Raw genomic sequence first — 21,629 nt, forward strand, 5'->3', positions numbered from 1 at the left:
TAATTTTGCATAAACTAGTCATCATCTGTTGATTGTGAAATAGATAAATAGGCTAAGTGACATCACCAAGGCATGCTGTGTTATAGATTAAATTTAAAAACTTTTGTCAGTCTTATGCTCTTTAAAATAGACCCTTTGAAATTCACATAACCTGGAACTTTCCAGTGGGCACCAAAAGGAGGAGTTCTGGTCAGATAGAATCAGCATAGTGGTGAGGAAGCTGTTTGCTCTCCTATAAAGAGGAAAGAAAGTCTGGAAGCGATGTGCTGATCAGCTCCTAATGCTTTCGCTAAATTTCACTTTACTAAGCAAGAAAATGCACTTTGGTAAAAAGAGGCTTTGCAAATTACTTCTTTGTCAGGTAGATGGTGATGGACATAACCAAGGACAGTGAGCATGTTGAAACCCTACACAGTGGAGGAAGAAATTCCTAACATGGTCAAGGAAAACTTCTGCTTTGTATTTCCCTGCTGAAGCAGTTTCATGTCTGCTTTAATTGCCAATTCTTGAATAAATTGTGAAAACAGCAGAAGAATATCTTGCTGGTGACTTACCTGGCTTGGTGACAAGACAAGCCCTGCATTTAACTTGGAAGAAAACAAATGTGTTTGTCAAAGCATGAAACTCATCTCCCTCCCTTGGAATTGTGTGTTGCCCAATATAAAGTATACTTCTCCTTGTGCTTACCATCTGTATCAGTCAATATATTAAAAAGATATTGAAAACTTTTCATGTCTAACATTCTTGCTGTGTTGCTAATTAACATCTTCCCCTGGCAGTCTAAGTACCATTTCTGCTGTGGAACTATTGAACTTCATGATTTATTCTAGATACACTGTGTGTGATCTGTTCTTTCTCCTATATCTGAAGGTCTTGAGAAACTTCTATAGGGATAATACATCTTTTTTTATCAGGAGATAGTCAATGGATAGAAAAGCCCAGGCCTGTATGGAAGCTGCTCAGTCTACAGTGACATGCATTATTTCCACAATTAAATAGGAATGATGAGTTGAACATATAGGTGTGATTTCAGACCTCATGGCATTGCCTACAGCATTCGTACACTATCCTAGCTAGGAGAAAAGCAATATGCAAAAGGAATAGTCTTTTCTCACCAGCAGCACATGAGATTTCCCATGCCATTACTGGACAAAGAATTATAAAGATTTCTTTTAACAGCTGGCTGCTTCTTGTATTTCAACAAACTAAGCATCACAACATTTTTAAATATGCAGATCTATTTCTGCTGTTTTTTACCTATTTATCAGATTTCTCCCTGGCATAGACAACTGGAAGACGAGAAGTCATTTTGGTAATTGCTTGCTTGTAATTATCCTCATGCAGGGTCTAGCATGAGCATTCTCAGGCATCATCTTTGGGGAGATTTGCATCTTTGTGGCTGCTGGAGTTGAATATGTGGCTATGGATCAGCCTGCAGAGATCTGAAATTATGTGAACATTCATTGCCTGTGTGAGCTAAGTCACTCAGGAGGGAATACATCCAGGTGATATTTGGAATACTGAATCCTGGTACCACCTGAGGGCCAGTACTGTGATGCAGACTCCCTCAACATGCTTCAGCCTGAGCAGCTGAAGCAATGGGGCTTGGTCAAAAGGGAAAGTTTACTGTTAAAATGAAGATCACAATGCCTGTACCAAGTGGAGGCATAGCAAAAGTAATCTACACCCATCTCATGTAGGCAGCAATCTATGTACTATGTCTCACTGGCGTGCAAAAACTGTTGTTGCGGTTGTCAGCAGTGAAAAGAGGCTAAATTTGCTTGTTTCAAAAGGGTAGCTGGTTAACTTTATTAAATGAATCCAGGAGAAAACACTGCTTCGGGGTGAAACTCTTCTGTGGATTTTTTATGGTGATTGTGACTATACCTCTGTTTGTTCTTATGCCCAAGGCACGAGCATTGCAGTACATGACTCTGAAATGTGTTCCCATCAGGAACAGCAATTTGGCTAGACATTGGCAATTGCTTGTGAATTTTGAAAAAGCTGGGAAAGAACAAATCCCAGTGCACAGTGTTGTGTACACTTACAAGCATGTACCCCTGCAGCAGTAGCACACATTTTAATTTTCAAGAGTTGAGTTTTCGTGGGGTTTTTTTACAGATAGCTGGTTGCCAAGCTGTGGTAAATATCAAGAGTGCTGCTGTAGTGCCCAAAAGAGCTGAAGAAAGCAAAGTAAATCACCTGAAGATTTCAACTTGTAGTGATTTCTGAACTATTAATCTTAATAAGAGGAAATTGTAGCTTAATGTGCTTAGGAAGGGTAGTAGATATATTAAAAAAGGGGGAAAATGTTAAATGATTATGCCTCTTTGGATGATGATGGTTTATTACTTTAAATTTTATTTCCTTTTTTCACCTTAATGTAGTGTGCTGCTTTAAAGCAGTTTTAAAAACAAAGAAAAAACCCACAACCTCACTGTTAGCCAATTCATATTTATTTATTTATTTATTTATTTCAGATTTCTCACCCCCTCAAAATTAGGGAGAACTATACAATGTATACTTTTAAGAGAAGTAATCTTTCATTAACAAAGTAATGATGGGAATTCTGAAACAGAGCAATCACAGTAGAGTTTGAGTGTGATTTCTAAAAATATCGGTATCTCTTTTTGTACCTGAAGGTGGGGACTCTGTTCGGAAGACTTAAATAGATTTAAAAATAGGATCCTCTAACTCTGATCTTCCATTGTAAAAAAATCAAAATAGTGCCTGGAGGATATTTCTAGGTTATGAAAGAGAACAAGGGAGGAAGAAGACCTGCAAGCAATGCCTAATTTACTTTTTTTCTAAAAATGAGAAAAGAGCTTCTGATTTCAAAATACTGAGGAAATCTCATTAACTAGCTTGATTTCCACTGATGTTCAGCAACCAAGAGTTATTGGAAGTAGCTATTGAAATGCATTGATAACTATTAATGTCTTCTTTAATATAAATGCTATTTCAGTAGCCAATGCGGTAATTTTATTCAAGGAGCATAAAAAGAGTTAATATTACTCTTGGATGTATGATGCTACTACATTAACTATTTATTCTTGACCCAAAATGATCTTGTTCTTGTAATGTGCTTAGTTAACTAATCTAAACATCAACTTAATTTTTGGTGGGTTTTTTTTTTCTTTTCTTTCAATGCTGTTATAAGTGCAGTGAGAACATCATATCTGAAACAATATTTTTTCCTGCTGCTCCAAGGTATAGCAGCAGACAGCCCTGGTCATGATATATGTCAACTGCTACTAGGAATAAGCCTTCATTCTTAAAATGCAGGGTTGTGGAAGCTGTTCTCCAAACTGTCAGGAGTTTTTGCACCTTCATCAAACTATCTCCAGCTCTTGGTGTGATGCATTGTGTGGTTTCAGTCTAGAGTTGAACTACTGAGGAGTGTGGGAGCTTCTCCCAGAGAACACTGCTCACATTAATGACTGAAATGGGAATACTTTTTATTCCTGTGGAACAGGAAGGACTTCAAGTTGGTGAGACCTCTTGACAGTGACAAGTGTTGCTAATGAGCTGTGCTATGAGAGACTTTGAAGAGCTGCTGCAGTAGCTGCATAGGAGCTATTTAATATTACACAGTAAATGTCTTATGCTTTGTTCTGCCTCAAGTAATGCTCCTTGATGCACAACATAATGATGCATGTTACATCCAATTTTTAAATAAGAAACTTATTTCAATTCCTTTTAGTTTGCAGGAAGAGAATTACTGTCTTTTGCCGAAATTTTATAGCTCAATTTAGCCCTGGAAAATTGCTGTCTTTTTCAAAAAAATTATTCTGTATGTCATAAACTCAAGAGTTCTGGTAATTTTACAGATCACAGCAGGAGCTTGAGTACAGAACATGTCAGAAATCAGAAACCTGAAAAGCTTTCATAGACTTGAATATTCCTTGGACTTTCATCAAAGTCCTTTTTGCCTGTGTTCAATCTTTATCAAAGAGGTACTTCTGTTCATTTTTATTTTTTAATTGACAGTTTCTGATATGACATAGTTGCCATTAATCTTAATATAATTCCAGCTTTGCTTCTGGTAAACTTAAAGGAGAAGAAAATTCCTTTAAAACAAGAACACACCCGTAAGAACAAAATGTTGCTCTCGGTAGCTGTGTATCTGTGTCTGGGTGATACTTCTGAAAAAAAATCTCCAAAGGGAGATATCTTTAAGCCTTATACATGACAGTATTTTTACTAAGTTCTATGAAAAGGTTCTGTTTTAACATGAGTGTGTTTTAAAGATGCCCCAAACATCAGTCGCAGTACATTGTCCTGAATAAACACACTGGAGATGTAGGTAGTTAATTCCCTGGTTCATCAGTCATTGTGCTTCTGTAGGAGGGCAATGTTTGGCCCTCATGCAGCAAGACATTTGCAATTGTGTCAGCTTCTGGTGAAGTCTTTGGAAGAATGTCGCCATTAAAGAATATGTTTGGATTGGTGGTGCTAGCCCAGTGGCCACACTGTTGTTCTTGCAGCTGCTTGGCAAGCTTCAGGAGGACAACTGAGACCTACATAGTCCTAATTAGAAGGATACCATGTACTTTCACAGGTAAAATAATTTGCAGCATCAGTTGGAGCAGTTGATGCAATCACTTATGAATGCTCAAGTGTAGATAATGAGGCATTTCCTTCCTATGGTCTGCATCAGTGCAGAGATTCTTATTACAGCTTTGGTTGGTAGTCTGGAAGAAATGATTGTTTTATGTTTAATTCAGAATGGCATGCAAGTAATCCTAGTAATAGATGGAAGAAGGTATCAGAACTCCTGGGTGATCTATTATCTAGAGGCCCTCTGTGCAATGGCTCTGGTTTTTATTCCATGTTGTCATGAATGAGTGATTTAGATTTCTTTAAAGAAGCCTTGTGAAAGTCATTAGCAAAAGCATTTTTAATATGGTGTTGTGAAAGTATGATTTAACAAGGTTCAATATCAATGTTCACTGTTACTCTGTGGCACAGTTGTTTGAACAGTGATTCAAAACTACAAAGGCATAAAGTAAAGCCACCAAGGCACAAGTCAGTTATCGTACTAAAAGGTTACACACAATATCTGTCACTTACCAAAGATTTGCCATTGTAAAGGGTCTCAGCCTTGAGAGGCTCAGGGGAAGACCCCTGATATGCAGCCAGGCTGTTTAGCTGGGAGGGCTCAAAGAAAACTCACTGCATCTGTCATGTGTATGGAACACCGTGGTTGGTTTTTAGTGAAATTACATGCAGTGGGAGAGGTATGTATGAGATTTCTTGTACCCACAGCCTTCTTTGTTCCTTGATAAACATATCTTGGGAAAGCTCCATTGCTGTTCATGTGTGAATTGCCTGATCGGTGTTCCAAGGTCGTATGCACCGGTGCTCACTTGGGTCACTCTGCTCCTTTGTGGGTTTTCAGAGAACGCATGGGAATAGAGGAGTTCTTGGCCAAGCCATGGCCCAGGCCATGCCCTCTGTTGGAGCCTGTACCAAGCTACTGCTTGTTTGGTCATGTGGCTGAGTGCACCCATCACACACCCATTACTGTGCTGGAGCAGACATGGAACCCAAGGGATTGCATCCAGAATGCCAGAATTTACCAGGAGTGGAAAAAGCTGCTATGCAGCTTGAAATACGTATTGTAGAAAGGTCATAAGCTAATTCAGATGGTGTCTAGTATGTCTAGAAGTTTGCTGTCCCAGAGATGTAGTGTGCATTTTGAGCTGCAACCATATTTTCCATGCATTGGGCCCTGACTGTTAAGACATAGGACATGTCTAAAGTGTAAATGTGATCTCCTCAAAGCTACAGGAACAGAAGTGACCATCAAAAATGAAGAAAAATCTCTAGTGGCTTTGTGGAAAATGGCAAAAGAAGATCCAAGTGCTGCATTGCTTAAAGAGGAGGAGAATGTTGGTGCTTTTGCACTACTAGAAGGTGTACAGAGACCAGATGAGCAAAAAGTTTTCAGAGGTTGAGAAGCCATTCTTGTGGTCCACCTGCCCTACTGCATTTTCTTGAATTTTCTTTTTCCTAAGCTTTAGAGTAGATAGTAAGATGACAATGTTTGTTATGTCTAATTATATAATTAGTTAAATTTGGTATGATGTCCAATAAATAGAAAAGATATTTAAGGGGTGTATGCTCTAGAAGTGAAAATCGATTCTTTTCATAATATTTTGAACATTTTCTTAAGTTGTAGGCACTTCTAAATAATGATTTTTCATCTTCAAACAAAAATATACTTTTAATGTAATTATCTAATGCTGAAGACTATTTTGAATTAAGCTTTTTGTACTAGCATTTGCGGTAGATGAAATTGTGTATGTGTAATGATTGGAAAAAAGTGAATTTAAACAGTGCTTCAATACATTACAGTTGGGTTGTTTTTTTTTTTTTAAGACATGTTATCTCACCTTTGAATGAGTTGAACTTTATTCATCAGAAACTGAAGGTGTGGTTCAGTCCAAAGTATTTCGGAGGACTCTAAATAACATGAATTGAAAAAGTTCCTCAAAGTGGGATATATATGGCCCATTGAAACCTGTATTTGAACTGTTTTCTCCAGAATGCATTTTATTTGTTAATAGAGCATTCCTTTTTAGTGTTTGATAATTTGTTAGCAGTGGACAGTTGATGTTGACTTGTGGATTCAATAAACTAGGAATGATACTAGAAGTTCAAATGCTGACTGACAGTAGTAGCAATCCAGGATGTCTTTGAGGAAGTCTGGAAAACATTGCTAGTGACAGGAAATGCTTCATTAAAAACTTTGAGTCTTGTCAGATTATTTCGGAATAATTTGTGGATTTCCAAAAGATCGTGGCTGATCTGCCAAATCTAGTTCCATGCAGAATTAGATTTCTTTGTGCCCACAATAACTTTTTCTGGTATTTTAAATTTTACACTCACACCTCTTAATATTTTTCCTTTCCAGTTCCCCTCTAGTGTTGAGAGACTAGAGATAACATTTTAACATTGTACGGTTTTGAATGATTATTTAATTAGAACTAAGTCTAATGATCAGTGGAAATACAGGAATGAAGGCAGTAAGAATCAGCAATTTAGTGAATGTACTTAATTAGTATTTTGCTTTAAAGATAAATATCAATAAAAATTTTCCTCACAGGGATGATTTTCCTGCTCATATAATCTTTGAAAGCTTTGAAACCAAGCACATGACTCTCAAGAAGTCTAACTGAAGCAAAGGATTTTACATTCCACATGGAGTGTACTGTATGTCTTTCAGGAACAGGATTGATGAGACTTAATAGCTTTTTAATGCATCTTAGTGTTTTAAATTTGTGACACATTTGATACATTCCTAATAGAATTTCTATTCTCTTATGGTTTTCTGTTGCAAACAAAGTCTTGCATATGAAATGGTTTTGTAAATATATTATTATTGCTTTTTAATTATCTTTAATGCAAACAGTTCATTTTAAAGATGATGTTACTTTTTTTTTCCCCTTAGGGAAGAAAAAAAGTAAATTTCCACTTTAATAGGAGTAGTACAGTAAGAGCTTTAGGTCCAGGGGATTCCTTTGCAAAACAAACCATGTTTTCCATACTTTGTTATTCCCACCTTGAGTTTATATATTGAGTAATTTCCTTCTATATCCACTGTATCTCGAAAAAGAATTACCTTGGAATAATCTTTTGAAAATTTAATAAAAATACAGTTTGTGACCCAAAACACATCAGAAGGGGACATTTTAGAGTCAAGGGCACATGCAGATTGTATTTTCTTTTTGCACACACTTGTTGCTTTGTCCAACATGAACATACCATTATTTTGTGAATATTACATGCACCAAGTGTTCAAGTAGTGCTTTCCTTCCATGGTTAAGTGGTTAAAAAACGGAATGAGTTTTTCCTGGAAAAAAGTCTCTTGGAAAGTCAACTTCAGAATCACAAATGAATTTTGAATTGGTATGGCTCATAAATCAAGGAAAGCGCTAGCAGCTTTACAGCCCTTTGATTCAGGATTAATCATTTGGAATAATAAGACTGAGAGAAGGTAATGAAAGGTGAATGATATGCTGATGTTCTTACTGTGTGTGTTTTGCAGGTTTGGAGTTGGGGATTTTTTTGTCGGTTTTGCTGTTTTAGGTTTTTTGTACAAGACTGGTCCATTTATATTAGCAGTACATCAGATTGTTTAATCTTGCATGAATATGATATTTTGGGTGGGAAGTGTCTATAAATATTCTTAGTTTCTCACTGTCTTCTGCATCTGCTTTCTCTCATTGAGTATTCAGGCTAATGTGATGGAAGACTAAATATTGTTTATGAACTGTGCAAAGTAGCTGAAATAAGTTTGAAATCATCTTTTTTTACCAATGAAGCTGTTAGAGGAGTGAATGATTTGTAATTGCAGACTGTTAAAACGAGGAAAGACTTAATATCCTTGTACGTGTTTGTGTTGATGTTTTATTGCTAAATGGAATTTCTGACTGTTAGTTGTTTTGAAATGAGATTTAATATTTGTGTAGCCTTTTGAGGAAATTGATATAAGCATTAATTGACAGTAACTATGTCAGGTCCCATTATGGATAAGAATTTAACCTTAGATATTTACATTTACATTAAAGGAAATGTATCATGGTACAGCTAGAGCATAAATTGATTAGCATATATTAGTGATAGGGTTTTTAAAAATAATCTCTTTGGGCAGATACTTTTAGGTTTTATCTGCAGCATTTCTCAAGGATATCAATTAGGATATCTTTTGAAAAATACATTTTATAAGTAGCTGCATTGTAAAATATGCTACAAGAGAACATGCATTGACAAGAAATAAAAATTTTAGAATGAATTTTTCTTAATCTGTTTGCATCTGCTTGCATCTGCTCAGCTTTTCAACTCCTCTCCTACTCCACTTTTGTGTATTTGAAAGTGAAGCACAGTAGTATTTTAGTTTGGTTGTTAGGTACATCATCTTCTAACATGTGATAGTACCTATAGTCAGAGCTCTACTTGCTATCATCTCCATTCACAAAATCACATATGATATGCTATGGCTCTTGGTGACTATAATGACTGTCTGAAAATGCATGCTTAATTCCTAGTTCATACATCTGACTGAAGAGAGCGGTCAGTCAGAAAGGTGATGGTTCTGTTTCAACTTTGTGGTTTCCTATCTATTCCTTGGATTTTAGTTGTGCTTGGGATGTTGGTGTGGCACCCAAGCAGTCCCCAGCAGCTGAACCATGTGGAGTAGAGGGCCTTGATTCATTTCCCTCAGCTGCAGAAACCAGGTGGTTCTCCCTGAGTTATCCTTTCAATGGCAGGGTGTAGTTTTAATCCCTGCCCAAGGCACACATCCATTGTTTGCACAGCTGATCATGCTGCATCATCAACTTTTTGTTGGTTGCACCTTGTAGAGAATAAGTTTTTAATATAAATGAGCTATGTGCAGGCCACATACAGTGTCTGGAAAGATCAACCTTGCCAAGGCCCTTCCAAAAGAAGAGATGAAAACAACCATTTTTGTGCACTGGAAAGTCTTTACAGAATGCTGGAAGTGATTCAGTTGGTTTGTTGTTGTAATTTGCCTTGTAATACCTTAGAGTATGAGTAGTTGGAACAGGCTTTTTTATGTTGGTCTTTGGTGATTTTACATGAAGAATCCCTTTTTTTGTCTTCAGTATTTTATCTACAGTAGTAGAAAGAGCTCTGTGTCTTCAAGTCTGTATCCTCAATTGTTAATATTGGTTGTGGTATTTCATTAGTTTTTCGGGGTTGTTGTTTTGGTTTTTTTTTTGTTTTTGTTTTTGTTTTTTTTTTTTTTTTGCTTTTTTTCCTCCTGTATTTCTGTCTCATTGTGGGTAAATTTTAAATTAGCTGCTGTTAATTCAAAGTTCATCTAGTCTAGCTATTGTAAATTTATGCATAAATACTTTGGAAACTACTTAGTTTAAGTACTTTTTCCATGTGCAAACCTGGTTTCCTTGTGGTCACTTGTTTCTTTATGAAAAACATAACAAACTTGGCCTGTATACCTCTTTTATATAAAGCCATCTTGTGTAGAAGCAAAATACTAGCTTGTATTCCCTTATACAGGGATTGTTTTGCATTTTTGTCCATGCCTAACTGTTTCTTTTCTTTGTTTTTTTCCTCTTCTTTTACTTTAAAAGGTATTTCTCAAGAGTGACCGGGTTGCAAGAATGGTCCACAGTGGAGGATGTTCTGCAAGTGACTTTAGAGATGTTTTTAAGAAAAACATAGAAAAGAGAGTCCGAAGTTTGCCAGAAATTGATGGATTAAGCAAAGAGACAGTGTTAAGTTCTTGGCTAGCCAAATACGATGCCATATACAGGGGAGAAGAGGACTTTTGCAAACAGCCAAACAGAATGGCCTTAAGTGCTGTATCAGAGCTGATTCTGAGCAAGGAGCAGCTTTATGAAATGTTTCAGCAGATTCTAGGGATCAAAAAATTGGAACACCAGTTGATTTATAATGCCTGCCAAGTAAGTTTTGGTGTCATTTGGGTTTGTTGTGTCCTGAATATCTCCCCTCTGACAGCAGGTCCAGTGCTTCCTCCCTGTGTGTAGAATCCTTCAGTTTCAGGTACATCTCTGCAGTTCAAGGAGATGAGACTGCTCAGCAAGGAATCTTTGCATGATCTGATTGCTGCTGAGCACTTGGATAAAGGGTATGCAGAGTATATGGTACTTGTGCTACAGGGGTCTCCTTTTACGGTGTCACAGCTCACACAATTTGAGTGATTCTGAGGAATGTGCCATGTGCCATACATCTGCATACCCTCTGATGTATTACATATGCATGCACATATGTTTCTGAGCCTGTGTGTTAACCTTTAAAAGAAATTTGCTGCCATAAATAGGTGACAGGTGATTCAGGCTCCTGTTGGACGTCCAGTGTCTAGAAAGTTTGCATGTTAAAACTAAATGTGCTTTAATTCAAGCATCCTCTACAAAGCTAATTTTCACATTTCTGCATTGTTGTTTTGTTGGATAAATGATTTTTCCTGTAAATTATTGAGTCCATTCAACAGTCATACTTAGATTTATGTGTATAATCTCTCACTAATCGGTAATATAGTTGATATGTAAAAATAGTTTATTAATTAGTGTTCATAGTGATGGGAGTGTAAATTAACAGTTATTTAAGGAGGAAAAACCTGAAGAAAAAGAAGGTATTTTGGAAGTCTCACAACCAACCAGCGTACATGAAGCATTTAAACTGAGATCACACAGCTTCTTACATTGTCTGTAAAATAGTCAACCAGATTATAGATGAAATGTTTTTCATATATTATGCTGAAGGCTGGTTTATAGTTTTAGGCCGTCTTAATATAGGAACAAATTATATGTGTTAGTGTAGCATGAAATCATGTATCTGTTACATGATCGAAACATCTGCAGTATGTAACACTCTGCTGCACCAAATTATGAGCAGTGTTTTGAATTAAAAGAAAGTATTCCTTCTTTTTTTTTTTTCCTGTTTTTCCCCTCCTTTTTTCTTCTGCCTCTAAATTCACATTCATGTAAATCACTAAGCCTCTGGGATATGGGTTGGTAATAAGATGAAGAAGCATTGAAATTTGGGGGAATAATTCTGCTTAATTTTGGGAGAGTTTTATATACAATGGAACATAGAGGCATGGGAGGCAGTTTGGGTAAGTCCTCAGAAGGTCATTCAGTCCAGCTTCCTGCTCAAAGTAGGGTCAGCTTAAAAGCAGGGTGAGCTGTGAGGACAGACAAGATTACTGAGGGCTTTACCACGCAGGTCTTAAAACTTCTAAGAATGGAAACAACAGACTCTGCAAACCTGGGCAACTTGGTCCGTTGTCTGAAAACATGAAAAAAACACTTTTTTTGTCAAGTAGAAACTCAGTATGAATTTCTCTCTCTTCTGGTATGTGGTGATTGCTAAATCTTGCTTTTTACATTGCTGTGGGTGGTCAAAATCTGCTCTTAGTCTGCATTGGGCTAGAGTAACACAAAAAAGTGACCTGTAGAACTTTGAACAATTAAAGAAGAAAATTGTTCCCTTAGTCTAGAAGTTGTTTTGATGATACATCCACTAGGTTATTGTATCTGTATACTTGAAGGCATCTTTATTTTGGCTCGTATCTGTATAAAATTTGATGAACCCAAACTGTTTGGCAAATATCAACAATTTTCTGTCTTAAATTCTTGGTCCGTAACCCATAAAAGGACTGAAACATCCTAGTGGCTAATTTTCATCTTCTAACATGGTAGAATCGTGAGCATGGAATGGTTGTCTTTTCTTATTTTTTTTACTTGCACATTAAAGAGGAAGTAACCTTGTTGTGGGTAAGAAGGGAGAAGGATTGACCACCTGACATGTGAAAAGATGACTCAATAGGATTAACAGAAGGTGCTTCTCTTGCTCTTCCTGCTTTTGAGCACTCAAGGTTGTAAAATCTCCCATGCAGGTCTCTGAAATACAGTGTTTACTCCAGATTCATGTAAGCTTTGGAGAATGGAAAGTAATGAAAATCTACTTTTTCAGGAGCAAATACATGAGCACCTATGTAATTCAAGCTGTAAAGAATGGAGAGGGAAAGGCTTCAAGGCCTTTTTTGAGATTCTAGCTTTCTGCAGATTTCAGTTTTCTGAGGCAAGGATGAGGTTACTTTACTAAAGCAAAAACTTTCATTATGTACTCCAGCAGAGTTGCTACCAACAACAATTTTCATATCCTGTTCCTGTGGTCCAGTCAAGCATATAATGGACCAAAGTTATGAGAAATCTGTTGCAAAGGAAAAGACAACAATCATACCTAACCATGCCAAGAAGTGCAGTGTAGACAGCAACCAGTCTCTGATAACGTAATACCTTTTCTCCTTTGGTGAAATCCCTTACTTTTCATTACAGTTTTAATAATATTTTAGTTTAGGCTGTATTTTATTCCTTTCTATTGACATTGTATTCATAGAAGATGAGATGAAGTTAGTCTCGGATTTCAGTCAGCACCAGCAGTTTTCATTCTGCCCTAGAAGCCTCGATCTGTCTTCTTATGGAAATGCTCACTTTCATTTCCCTTTGCTGCTGCTGTTTAGAATACTAGAGACATCTAGATAATGATAATCAATAGTGTCTGGGAGCAGTGAGATAAGTCCAAGTCCAAATAGATGTTAAAATTGTATTTTTGATAGAGGTTTTGATTAGTTTGGCTTCTAGCCTGTTCTTCTAGCAGAGAATCAGATACATGAAATTCTGTATATTTTCCAGCTCTGAGAAACAACTGCCCTTAAAAGCAAATCTGTACAGTTATAATTTGTGCAGAGAACTCTTTTTCTTTCCCCCATTTTTTTTATACCTTCCAGTCCTTTGGAAATAGGAAGCAGAAAATTGTCTTTCAATCCTGATGATAAGAGTAAATTATCCTGCTCCTACAGGGCTGCTAAGCAGACAAGGGTGCTCTGTATAACCGTAGGAGGTATTGTCTGCCAGCCTCCTCTTTGTGACTTTCTCAGCATTTAGAAACTTTTTAAGGGATTTCAGCAGCTTCTGCTCCCCAGCCTGTTCTAAATGGGGCATTCCCTTCAACTCTTTAGCCACTGGTATATTGATATCTCAGCCCAGCAGGCAGTTCTGCTGCAGTGTGGGTTCCTGCGGGTCCACACTGGGTGCTGTTCTCCATCCTTCGTGTGACAGCTGTGAGAACCAGCATTCATTCAACCGGAAGAAAAACCTAATCAGAAAGAAAGTGAATAATAATAGATCAGTTCTCGGACACAGTCAAACAGAGTCCCCATAACTATGAGAATTTTATGCATTTTTCTTTGAAGAATAACTTTTTTTTCACAATCTTTTAACATACACAGAATGCCTAAGCTTGTATTTTAGGTAGTGAACATTAACAAGATGTTCACATTAAGATGTTGAAGACTTCTGTGATCTTGTTTTCAACTCCACAATTTAGAGAAAGGCCAGCAACTGCTGTCAATCACTCACATCTCTTTGTGATTAAAAGGTTCAATTTTGTAAATGTTAAGACTTACACCTGATTTTTATTTACATTGTGTTGCCTCAAGCTGTGTTTTATGATAAAAGTTAGCTTTTAGAGACCTGAGCTTCTTGACTTGCATTTGAGATGCTTGGCAAACTGTTTAAATTTCTTTGATTTACAGAGATCAAACATGATACTTTTTTCCTTTTTTTTTTTTTTCTTTTTTTATTCACTGATGTAGAAGATAGCTTTGCTGTAAGTCAAACTAAAAGTCAAACTCAAACTGATTTGTGGTCATACACTGTTAGTACAGTACTTCATCAGTACCAGAATTTCTTTGTCAGGTAAATTGTAACTCCACACAGGAGTTTATTTTATTTTGAAAGTGCCTTTTTAAGGTTGGCTTTTTTGGCTGATCTAAATCTCCTTCTTGGGTGTCCAGAGAAGAGAACAATATTTTTCATAATGAAAGAATGCAAATCACATTCTGTTTTCTAGCAAGCAGTAAATAATTTTTAATATAATGTAACAGTTTTTAATAAGAATTATTTACTAAGTGTTTTAGTCTTGGCAGTTTTGGGAATCAACCACAAACTAATTCTTTTGGAAATACCTGTAGATGGTACTTTGCTACAAGATATCATTATCTGTTTAAAATCCTTGTATTGTGTCTGATCCTTGATTATCTTCAGCTTTTGCAAGATATAACTCTTTTGTATAAGTGTCTAATATTGAGAATAATGGATTATATTGTATCTTCCATAATAAATATTTTTATTTTTAATTCTAAGAATAGTTTCTGTCAAGAATTTCTTCTGATTGAAGTCTGCTTATGGTGCTCAATACAATTGGAATCTTTCACCCAGCACTTTTCTGAAGTCCAGTTAATTATGCAGTTTTGGAAATAAGTCTGATTAAGGGCAATTTAATTTGCAGCAAGGCCTTTGTGACTTTTGCATGTTTTTAGTTCTGATCCTTTCCTTGGTAAAATGATGAGGAATAGTGCAGTTATTTCACAGATCACAGAATTTCCCATACTTCTGGGTATTTTCTGTAGGAACTTTCATACCCTATATTAGTTAGGAGGACAAGTGTGAGTTTATGAAGTAAAAAGAATAATGATATCTTCGTACAGAAAGTTTCAGAGTCATGTTGATAGTCTTCTTCTTGAAGTAATGCAACAAGTATTACGATTCCATTTAGTTTTTAGACCATAATTTAAACAGATTCATTAATTCTTTAAGTTGAGGCCTTGCACAGGAAAAAGAAAAATTGGTTTGGGCTATATATGCTAGAACACATAAATATGTATATCTGCAGGATTTTTAGTCACAAGGAGAGACACTGACTCTGTGAGATGCTATAATGTGACCAGAGCTTCTGTTAAGCCAGTGTATTTCTGATGGTCACCAATGTCTGTTATTCCTTACTTCATGCACAATTATACCTTGTACAACAAAGTAACCTGTGAAAAATATTGGCAGGGTCCATTGCTGTATTTTTGAGGCAACATATGGTGTTAGCTAAGACATTCCACTGGTGTCTTAAACATCCCATAGAGCTCAGAATTTCCTTTCACCTGGCCCAAAATATTCCCATTGCCCTTGAAAAAGAAAAAAAATCTGACTCCACAGTCTTGCTCTCATCACCTGCTTTCTACTTTATAGGAGATCTTCTACTTTCAGGCCTTACCTGCTGAGAGTTTACTGCTGGGTATCCGATGCACGGCCTCAGCATGGGGCAGGTTTTTTGCTCTCTGGATAAAAGACAGTTTTGCAGACACTGCAGAGTGGGTGCCGACAGGACAGGAGCGAGGGTAGAAGCTGCCAGGCCTCTCAATGGGCAGAAAGGACTGCAGTGGTATGAGAGATTTCTGGGGAGAAGAAAAGGGCAGTGATTTTGTGGGACTGTGGGAGACTGTAGAGTTATAGTTAGTATTCAAGTGTTGACTGGATTTTTATATGCTAAATGTGAGTCTAGAAAGTTTCTGAGCATTGTCATGGAATAATAGTGATGTCCTTCCTTACAGAACAGGTCAGTCCTTTAGAACTGTCCTATATGTCTGTCAACCTGAAGAGTGTTTCATGCCTTTTATAACAGAAAAACTCAAAATAGTCATACTTCAGGCTTATTCACACATCTAATTTTAGTTTCTAGTACCTGTCAATACCAGAATATATCTTCCTCCATGCTGTCCTCCCAAAAAAAAAAAAGTTTGCTTTCTGATTAATTTTACCATTTTCAAGGGGAAGAAAGATCTGCCACTGTCTGTTCTTGAGCAGAATAATTGAAATGAAATATTTCAATGAAGAAATAAATTATCATTTCCTACAGGATTTTGGATGTTGCCTTTTATTCATGAAATGTCATTCTTGATTACATGCATATAGGATTTTAATACGAAGTTATTTCAGTAGTTATATTTACTTAATGTTTTTCTGAGGTGCTTCATTGGTATTTTACCTCCATTCAAGAGGTTTGGAAAGGTCTTTGTCAAGCCAAAAAAAATTCAGTGTCTTGGAGAATAGTGCTGCAACCTCAACTATTCCCCCCAAGATTGTTTCTGTAGTCTTCTTGTGAGAGATTCAGAGCTAAAATGAATAGTGTTTGTCAGGCCAGTTTGGATTTTCGGGTTAATAACATAAGTTCTGATGAAAAAGGTAGTCTTGTAACCCCAGGCACTTCAGTTCTGTTAGCATGCAGTGATGGTATTTAAATAGGCTGGAGGGAGAGTGTTTCAGCTCCTGAAAAAACCATTTTTTTCTATAATGGCAGAGTTTACCTTGGAAAAAAAAGTCTCTGATTGGCCCAAAGGTTGCTGATTTGTTCTCATTTACTCTAATGATAGAGGAGTGATGGAAAGAATATTAAAACATCCTCAGAAAAGCAAGTTACCTTTTTACCATGCTAAAGTATTTGACTCTGAACAATGTTTAGAAGCCATGCAAGCTACATAATGAAATACTTTGAATTATTTTGTTTGTCGCTAAAGCAATACTGCGAAATTACTAGGGAGAAAAACGGTGTGTTGGCACACCGTTTACATTAATACATTCTCAGAACTTGAGGTATTGCAGTGTCCTTCTTATTCAGCTACTGGATGAGGAAAATTTGCTTTAACATACACATTTAAAATAAAAACAAGTGGATCTTCTGAAAACCATGAAATTATTCAAAGCTTTATTCATCCAGTATAAACATTAAGAAAAAAGTGTGAAAGATAGTTTTGCACTTTTATTTTAAGATTGAATTTACATGAGGATTTTTCTATCATAGAGGTCTATGCATATGTGGCTTCTGTTCTGCATCTGCATGAGGGAATGGGATATTTAGGGTCTCTACTAGACTGAGAGATGATCAGCACTCATAAACTAGTGGGTTTACTTGTGTTGTCTGAGTTGGCATTGTCGTAGGCCTGTTCTCCTGTGCATCACCTCTCTTCTCATGAGAGCCTGACTGGAAATCAGCAGAGAGAAGCTGAGAATCAACCACCCATGTACCCTGCTCTGTCTTATGCCTTCCCTGAGGATGAAAATCATAGACACTGGGATTTTTGGCTGCAGATCTTTCTTTCAAGTTGCTTTGTTTTCTAAGACTGTCTTTGGCATTCAGTGAGTGAAGAAACAGCAGTAGAATGGCTGTGTTAGCACTAAGAAATAAGTTGCTTTGGGCTTTGTTAAAGGAAATCCTTTTTAGCTATTAATTTTACCTTGCCTGTGTTTCTTGCCCTAAATACTCTTTTGGAGCTTTAATGAAGTAAAGTAATTACCGGTGTTTTGACATTCACTTGAGTTCTAGATCCAAGGGAGTTAAGCTTGCCTGAACACTCTAAGCCAAAAATATCCAGCGCTTAACTTGCACTTACATTAAAATCACCAGTGCATTTGACTCATCATGTTTTATATTACCAGATGAGAATAAAATTTGTCTACTTTGGTATTAAGGAAAAATAAATCTTTTCTACCAAAGGCTGTTGTATTATTAATTTTTTTAAATCTCTTTTAAGGAGAGATTCTATGTCTTCAGGTAGGTGAATACAAAACAAATCATTTTTACAGCCACATTTCCAGACTGATGATTAAGTTTATTAATATGTCTGGCTTCTAGCTTATATGTGCATTTGAATGAGTCCCTGTGAGCAAGCTGAACAAGTTAATGACCCTTAGCATGAATTTGTCACCTGTTCTTCTTATGGCATGATAGTATGCTACATTTCCTCTTTATCTGTTTGAAGTAAAGTTTTGCTTAGACAATCATTTGTTTCTCTGCAGCATTTTTGATCCTGAGATGTCTTCAGCAGGCAGTGTGAGGCTACTCCTGTGGAAAAGCTACAGGAAAAGAATGGCCCTGTTTCTGTATTTCTCTGACTCACTGGTAGTGATTTTTTTGTTCTGAAGCTTAGCTGCTTTTTTCCTCCATTTTTGGAGTTTTTGAGGGAGAACCCTCTTAGCTCTTCCTTCTTCAGAGGAAGTTTCTTTGCAACTAGCTGCCACGACAAGGTCCTTAGAGGTTCCTGCACCCCAATCACTCCAGAGGCAAAGATGCAGGTGAATGTGGAAGTGAGCTGTTCCTCTCTCTCTCTATTTATATATGATGTAAACTCAATATCAGGAAGGACTTCTTTATGTTGATAGTGGCAAACTGTCAGAAAAGGCTGCTCAGGGAGGTCCCATCTGTACACTTTAGGTTTGACTCTGCCTTGACAGGGAGGTTGGACTAGATGATTTCCAGAGGTCCTCTCCAACCCTTCCTATTCTGTGATATTGTGATATTTTAAATAGAAATGGAATAGCACGTCCATAATACAGGAGTAATTGTTTATGTGAAATGTCTGAGAAATCTACAGCTCTCTTTGAATGAACTATAATTCATGTGTTGGTTTTTTTTTTTTTTTCCTCCTCTAGGACGGTATTTTTGTGCCTGTCCTAAAAATCAGAGAACTCTCTGGACACCTTTTCAGCTGTCTTCTCTGCTGAGGCTGTCCTGATCTCAAATCTCTCAGTCTCTAAGCTTTCAGGCTGTCCATCCCAGATACCTTCTCACCTTGAAATCGGATTGATTGTCAACAGAAGAGCCATCATGCCAGGAAATGCTGCTTGTCCTTTCATTTATTCCCATACTTTGTATTACAGGCCTCAAGGATAGTTGTTCAGATTCAGTCTGATGCCTGTGCCGAAGCTGTCTGATTTGTGATTAGTGTTCATAATTTCAAACTTCTGAAATGCTTACAAGGAAGTGCCTGTTTCTCTCTCTAGGTCTTCTGTAGGTAGGTTATCTTCATTTTAGTACTACAGGGATTATATAAAAATTCTCAGGCCAACTAAAATAGCCTTGGTCAGTAACATAAGTAGAGATCTAAAAAAAAAAAAAAAACAAACCAAAAAAAAAGGAACCCTTAGACTGAAAGTTTCCAACCTACTGGGAAAAAGTAAAGAGAGGAGTGAAAATAGGATTTATCTGCACTTTTTCCTTACAGGAATCTGTTTCTTGAGATGATTAATAAATAAATTGACTTCCAGATATTTTAGCTATATACAGGAAAATCCTGAAATAAAATTGAGGCTACATATTTAGTAGAATTGTCAACTTCTAGCTGCTGTTGAAAGGAGGTGTTGTATGGTAAGTGTTCTGGGGCTAAGGCAGGAGAAATATCCCTTTGCAAACGATGTAAGAGAAGAGTTACTGCTGGTGTCACCTCTGAATAAGCTGTCTTCCTAACTGGTCATGCAGTGCCAAGGTTTTTTAATGTGGGAACACTAAACTTCCCGTAAATGAGAGAAAATAGTACCCAGCCATCCCTGAGAGAGCCTCCAAAGTATAAACAATTTCTGGAGAAGCTTTGTTTTATTCCTAGGAGCGCTATATACTCATGTTCCAGTCAATCTGGCACAGTCTTCTCACTGTACTGTGTCTTTTCTCAGGAGGCAAGCAGAATCTTGCCTGAAACACCTGTGCCTCCTTTGGGAAAATTTTCTGAGTGATGATTGCATTTTTACCATACTGGAGCAACTACTTTGCCTTAAAGATGTATAGCAGACATTCTGTAACTGGTGTTCTCACACGTTTGATGTTAGCAATTTCCATGTTTCCAGGAGAATAGAAGCTGGAAGTTTGTAACTTCTAGCAGCAGGAGAAAGGCTCCCTGTCTCTGCAGGTGATATAGAAAACTGGTTCAGGACCCTGGCTGCAGAAGTAGACGAGTGAGTTGTGTTGTGGGAAGAGTACATGTTGGACACTTCAGGTCATGGGGGTGGCACCAGAAGAAAGACAAAGCGAGTGTCATTTGTTGGCTTCACCCTATCCTGGACAAAGGCACCCATCTGCTGGCCCAACCTTTATACTTGTTTCTAGCCTGGATCTGTGATGGTACAAAGATTCCTGAGGGCCTTTTAGCCTTTCAGCATCTGCCCCTTAATCTGTGGGAGCATCAGTGATGTGACCTTGGTATCAAAGGTGCCTGTAAGGCACTGACAACAAAGATGGGCCAGGATGACACATCCAATGTGACAAGTAAGCAAAGATGTGATTGTGGACAGGATTGTTAACCTAACATGGAGGATTTAAAATTAGATTGTTAGACTGAAAAGCCTTAAACTGTTGTCTTTTGGGCCTCACTCCATGGGTCAGAACCTTCATAGATAGCAAAGTCAATTTCTCATGGTGCAGCACAACTCTGACGTTTGCCTTCTTATACATTAACCTCTGGATTAAATCTACTCTTCAGTCCTTACTCAACTATTTGGGATTTTTTATTTTGTGGATAGATATCTATACATCACACCACCACTTACTCCTAGAAACAGGTGGAAATACAAGATATTCTCCATCTTATGCTATAGAATGGAACAGAAAGGGAGAAAACTGGATTCCATTTCTGCTATCTTCTAGCTTCTCCACATCATATTTACAGAAAGTTGTCAGCCTGAATTCTGTCTGGTTAAGTCAACAATATTTAATTATTTGGAAAAAATACTTACATGACATTCAAGGTGCTTTTGCTTGCTTAATGCAATTGTAGTTAACATTTACTGCCCTAATTGGGTATATTCCCTTTGGTTTCAACACCTGAAAGAAATTCTTACCAGTGATTAATAAGGCAAGAATGCATTCTGCATGATATTTTTGGAGAGTGAGTAGGGTAGGCAGTAGGAGAGGGGATTTCCTTATGAAGCAAAGATGACTTCAGGAAAATAGAAAACACTGTGAGCCAGTTTAGAACATAAATATGCATATACCAACAAGATTTGCATGGTAATCTTTCAGTTGTTGGATATGGTAATCTCTGTGCAGGTGGTGGGAGAGGAGGAGGGTGGAAGACTTTTTCTAAGGAGGATCAGGACATGAGTCATAACTCATTTAAGGCCCATCACTTCCTTCCTAGGGTGGGTGTGGGAGGGTATTCCCTAGGCAGAACCTGAAACTAAATTGTATTTAAGGTGACAGCCAGTATCTATTTCAGCAGGGTCTGGGGGAAGGTGAGAGAGAGAATAAAAACGCCCATTTCTTTGATCATCTTACTCACCAGAGATCAACAGAGCAGCTGGGACTTCCACAGTATTCATGGTAGGCGTACAGATAACTGCTTAAGCACTTGAAATAACTCTGGAGGCTTTTCTGTATTTCCATTGATTACCTAGGGGCCTACCTTTCTGACTTAAAAGATACTTTATTTAAATGGTTCAATAGGTTCTTTAAATACC

The 21,629-nt window shown here is 37.2% G+C and overlaps 1 protein-coding gene across 10 annotated transcripts in view; it reads left to right on the top strand.

The window, feature by feature from the left end:
* CADPS2 (calcium dependent secretion activator 2) overlaps positions 1-21,629 on the top strand; it is a 285,396-nt gene that overhangs the window by 84,744 nt on the left and 179,023 nt on the right. For 8 of the 10 annotated variants that reach the window (XR_010720761.1, XM_066183008.1, XM_066183000.1 and 5 more), the window contains exon 3: positions 10,122-10,454. The exons of 1 other annotated variant lie outside the window; for it this stretch is intronic. Coding sequence is in view for 8 of the 9 variants with exons in the window: in XM_066183008.1 (XP_066039105.1) it covers positions 10,122-10,454 (333 nt within the window). In the remaining variant the exon portion in view is untranslated. Of the gene's footprint in view, positions 1-9,468; positions 9,521-10,121; positions 10,455-21,629 lie in introns of those variants that run through there. One more of the 10 variants, XM_066183005.1, reaches the window with a different exon arrangement.

The sequence above is a fragment of the Chamaea fasciata genome, unplaced genomic scaffold (genome assembly GCF_029207755.1).
Source record: "Chamaea fasciata isolate MVZ Bird 193981 ecotype frontalis unplaced genomic scaffold, bChaFas1.0.hap1 SCAF_5, whole genome shotgun sequence".
Taxonomy (NCBI): Eukaryota; Metazoa; Chordata; class Aves; order Passeriformes; family Sylviidae; genus Chamaea; species Chamaea fasciata.